The following is a 4,652-nucleotide window of genomic DNA, read 5'->3' as shown; positions in this document are numbered from 1 at the left end:
TGCAGGAGCAGCAGAGAGCGAGACGACGTGGGCTTGACTAGTAGTAGGAATTTGGTTGGACTGCAGTAGATTAGTACGAGACGGGCTTGACTAGTAGGAGTAGTAGAAATTTGGTTAGATTGGAGTAGATTAGTACGAGATGGGCTTGACTAGTAGTAGAAATTTGGTTGGATTCGAGTAGATTAGTACTCCTATCACGAAAACACTGACATGGTTCCACGCGTACCCTCGTGAACCATGAATTTAAGATTAAGAAGATATCTGAAATTTTGAAATATCAAACTTGGTTGACAATTCTATTTATATGAAGTTTGGTAAAGAAATGACACTCTGGTATCCTTAGTGAAGAAATACAATTGGGACCTTAATATTCATCAAGCAATATTTTTTGATATGGCGTCGATTTTGTCATTTTTGCCAAGAATATCATGGATGTCATTTCTTCGTAAAAGTTCATACACAGTATATGAGTTGATTATGTATGCTAAGAAATCCAATTTTATTTTTGTTTTTTCTAGTACTTCTTTTTGAATTTATACTATTCATAAGGGGTACATGTGAAACCTTGTTCACCAAATTCCTATCCTAATAGCACTACATTATTCTCTATGCTCCCTTTCATCCCCGTTGTCTCTTGTCTTTTCCTGTGGTAGGCTCGGAACCACCAAACCTGACATGGTAGCTTTTCTAAATAACGTTAAACTAGCACCGTGGCCCCACAAATGTGTGTACAAAATGGTAGTACTAATTATTTAGAAGCGTTGTTTTTATACTCATAATGAGACAATCAAACACCTCTTTTTTAATGCAAGTTTGCGCGTTTTACGTGTTCAGTCATCCAAATAGCGTCAAATTTGTATCCGCCCACAAGTGTTGCCAATATTTTTGGTCATTGATTGGACGGTATTTCAAATAGATTCAAGATGCTAATAAGGGTGGGAGCGTACGCCTTACTATGGTCGCTTTGGCTATGTAGAAACGATTTGGTTTTTAATGACAAAAATGCTTCTCCTCTGCAGGTTATTTTCCGTTGTACGCACTCGCTTCGTATGTGGTCTATGCTACAACGTGCGGAGTACCAACCGCTATTCAAGGCGGTGTGTACGCGATTGGAGCAGGTGGCTATGGAGTTTTTTACCCAACATGGGTGACAGCATAATCTCCGCATCGGTCCACCAACCGTTTTGACATAGGCATAGTGTCAGTCTATAGGACTCTACTGTTGCCGAATTGTCTTTTTCTTTCTTGTCAGATTTTTTATGTTTGGCTGTGTGCATCTTAATTATGCAGAGGCCGAGTGATACTCTAAATGCTTTGTATCGCTTGATGCTATATTTTAAGATAATAAAAGCATCCTTTATTGAAAAAATATGCTTAGATGGTTAGGAGGATAGTGGTATTTCAAGTTCAACTATCAAATATGGGAAGAGAATATGTTGATGGCAGAGGGTACACGATTGAGCTGGACACGATTGAGGCCATTATGGACGCGCGGGCTTCAGATCGTCGCTCGACGTCGGCATCACTCCTTTTATCCGTTGCAAGATGCTCTTTTCCTTTTCTTCAGGGCTTGTTGTGTTGTACTTCTGACTTGACTAGATTAACCTTGGATTGTTGGACATATGACATGTGCCAGCCAACTACGTAGCCGATCAATTCACGTCTGAAAGTATTTGAAAATAAAATAAAATCTGGAGTCTCTCTCTCTTTCTCTCTGAATGAATGTCCTTGCCGAACAACCTGAAAAATTCAGGATATTTCTGTTATTCAGTAATAGTCAGTGGGCGTTCCAAAGAGAGCAGAAAACATCTCCATGTTGTAGTGCAGTTTTGACACAAAGGGGTACGTGTAAGTATTACTCCCTCCGTTCGGAATTACTTGTTTCGAAAATGGATGTATCTAGAACTAAAATATGTCTAGATACATCCATTTCTGCGACAAGTAATTCCGAACGGAGGGAGTACAATTCTAGGCACGCACTGGGCACGGGACTTTGCACGCGGATCGAGCAGAGAAGAGCGGAGCATCAACGAGATGGTGAAAACGTGACGGACGCCGCCGTGCTTACCTGGACTGGGGTCTGGGGGTACACCCGGCGCCGTGCGGGTGGGCAACCTGCCCCGTCCCCCAGGGTGCTCACGCCTTCTTCACCCATCCCGTGCCGCCAGCATCACGCACCAGACCGCGCGGCCTGCACCTATATGTACTTCCCAGCTCGCCGGCAGATACAAGCGCCGCACGCCGATCGAAAATTCAGACATACAGTCGCAACAAGGCAGAGCGGGCGCGCGACGTACCGCCCACCGGCGCGAAAGGCGGCCCGGGAGGTGGTGGAGGCGCCGACATGGGCCGGATCCCGTGCTGCGAGAAGGAGAAGGTGAAGCGCGGGCAGTGGACGGACGAGGAGGAGGACAAGCTGCTCTCCTACATCATGCAGTACGGCGCGCGCAACTGGCGCCTCATCCCCAAGAACGCCGGTGAGTCCGTCCGCGGAGCGCTCTGGTTAATTGAAGTGGAATGTGGTTGCCGCTGAACGAGGTCGTTGCACTGCTTGCCGCGCGTGACAGGGCTGCAGCGGTGCTGGAGGAGCTGCCGGCTGCGGTGGGCCAACTACCTGCGGCTCAAGCTCAAGCACGGCGAGATCACTGACGCCGAGGAGCAGTCCATCATCAAGCTGCACTCCGTACTGAGCGACAGGTACCCCCACTATATGATCCACGCCGTCTCGTTCCTCGTCCGAGCTAGCTAGCTAGCTAACTGCATCTCTCTGCGTTTTGCTGATGAGCGCGTTGGCGTTGGCATGCAGGTGGTCGGTGATCGCGGCCCAGCTGCCGGGGCGGACGGTCTACGACGTCAAGAACCACTGGAACACCAAGCTCAAGAAGAAGCTGTCCGGGATGGGGACACCCCGTGGGGCAGCGGCGTTGCAGGAGCAGCAGCACAACAGCAGTAGAGCGCGGCATCTATTTTTGTTTTTAACGAAAGCGCGGCCTCTAATCTCCGACGTAACCGACGAGGTGCACGAGGTAGCACATCCAGTGCAACAGCCTGAACTAATGGGCAGACGCCGCTCCGCGCGCATCGCCGGCCAGCCGCCTCTCTGAAGTCTTTCTTCAGTTTCGACAGTTTCGTCAGTGTTGGCATCTGTTTCAGACTAAATTTCGTAGTATTTGCTAGCTATGTCAGTCAGTGTCACCGCGTGATATCTATTTCAATGCCATCTACTATCTGAGTGTGTGAACAATATAGTGTCTGGATGCTATCTATGGGCTAAATGATAGGGACATACACTTTGGTTCCTGGTTGTATAGTAGTATATTTTTCTTGTGTGGAATTTTCAGGAGTAATTTTGGTTAGTGGTGGAAAGATAGTGCTGTGGTACCAGAGATGAGTTCAAGATGGACGTGTTAAAGTTTGGAAATACAGTAAAGTGGTCAAAGTCAAGGCGAAAGCGAAAGCCAACGCTGGTGGCGCAGGCTAGTGATGGGTATAATCGTTCTGAGAGAAGGCGTGTTAGTGGCTACACCGTAGCCAGTCTTGATAGAAATGGATTCAGCAAACGCAAGCAACAACTCATTATGTATCTACACCCGTAGCTACTGTAGAAACAAATTTCAGATTCTTATTTTTAGTAAGCCGCATCGGAAATTGATCAAGTTGCACATAATTGCAACTCTCTGGGTAATTTAACACAGTTTTTGTTTCCATGGGCAGTCCTACAATTTTAAAATATACTTTTACTAGTTCCCAAGTCATGATACGTTTGGCCTGTTGCGTTCCTTTGAGATGTTATATTTGAAAGTATATCGGTGCAAGTGAGAGAAACTAAGGAAATGGATGAACAAATTGTAAGTGCTACTTGGTGCACGTTTCTCTTATATCTAATGTTGCAAGCTCGTGAGCTAATTCATCCTAGAGAACTACAAACTGTGTATGCGTGTGTCTGGTTGTGTGCATCTTAATCATGCAGAAGCAGGTGTGTGCTCATTGGTTTTGTATCGATCAACGCGACAAGTTAAATGAGTAAAGCTCCATTATACTATAGAATAAAATGTCTTGCCTCATTTGCTGTGAGTACATAACGCACTCCACTTTGTTACTAGTTAACAGTGAAACGAACGTCGATACAAAATTCATATAAGGCTACTCGTAATGGGAGCATCATAGCTAGTACTCCCTATGTAAGGAAATATAAGAGCATTTAGATCACTATTAAACATTCTTATATTTCTTTACAGAGGGGGTATCATGCATGCTAACGAGATAATTTTGATAAGGTGTCATAGAATTAAATGAAGAAAGAAAGGGGATGAGTATCATAATAAATATTTTACTACTATAGGTTTTTCATGGCAACAAATAAGATTATGTAAGAATTGATCTATAATACTATGCATTACGAAGGTAGTATCATATGAATGACAATAACTTAATTATGATAGTACCCACTACAGGCAGTAGTTTGAAAAGCAAACTTTTTTAGCAATTATATTTATCTTCATAATTTATTTCATCTTTTATTAATTATTATACGCAACACTACAGCCAATCAATCAACATTCCATGATACTAACTTAATTATGATACTACCCACTATGGGCCTTAATTCGAAAAGCAAACTTTTTTCGCAATTATATTTATCTTCATCATTT

General features: G+C 44.1%; 1 protein-coding gene across 1 annotated transcript; it reads left to right on the top strand.

Annotated features, from left to right (window-relative positions):
* The first annotated feature begins 2,023 nt into the window (after positions 1–2,023).
* LOC125534459 (transcription factor MYB80-like) lies at positions 2,024–3,550 on the top strand. The gene is made up of 3 exons (XM_048697680.2): positions 2,024–2,477; positions 2,568–2,697; positions 2,807–3,550. Exons 1-3 carry the CDS (start codon positions 2,345–2,347, stop codon positions 3,102–3,104), a joined length of 561 nt encoding a protein of 186 aa, XP_048553637.1. The 5' UTR covers positions 2,024–2,344; the 3' UTR covers positions 3,105–3,550.
* The last annotated feature ends 1,102 nt before the right edge of the window (positions 3,551–4,652 follow it).

This window comes from Triticum urartu, chromosome 2A (genome assembly GCF_056163025.1).
Source record: "Triticum urartu cultivar PI428250 chromosome 2A, HENAU_Tu73, whole genome shotgun sequence".
Lineage (NCBI taxonomy): Eukaryota > Viridiplantae > Streptophyta > Magnoliopsida > Poales > Poaceae > Triticum > Triticum urartu.
The sequence above is the reverse complement of the archived record's forward strand: the minus strand, read 5'-3'. Positions and strand labels throughout refer to the sequence as shown.

What these genes read in the sequence shown, in the direction of transcription:
- LOC125534459 (XM_048697680.2), top strand. Translation starts at nt 2,345, where the DNA reads ATGGGCCGGATCCCGTGCTGCGAGAAGGAGAAGGTGAAGCGCGGGCAG. An exon ending in CCTCATCCCCAAGAACGCCG is followed by an intron (nt 2,478 to 2,567) that starts GTGAGTCCGTCC and finishes CGCGCGTGACAG; the next exon opens with GGCTGCAGCGGTGCTGGAGG. An exon ending in CACTCCGTACTGAGCGACAG is followed by an intron (nt 2,698 to 2,806) that starts GTACCCCCACTA and finishes GTTGGCATGCAG; the next exon opens with GTGGTCGGTGATCGCGGCCC.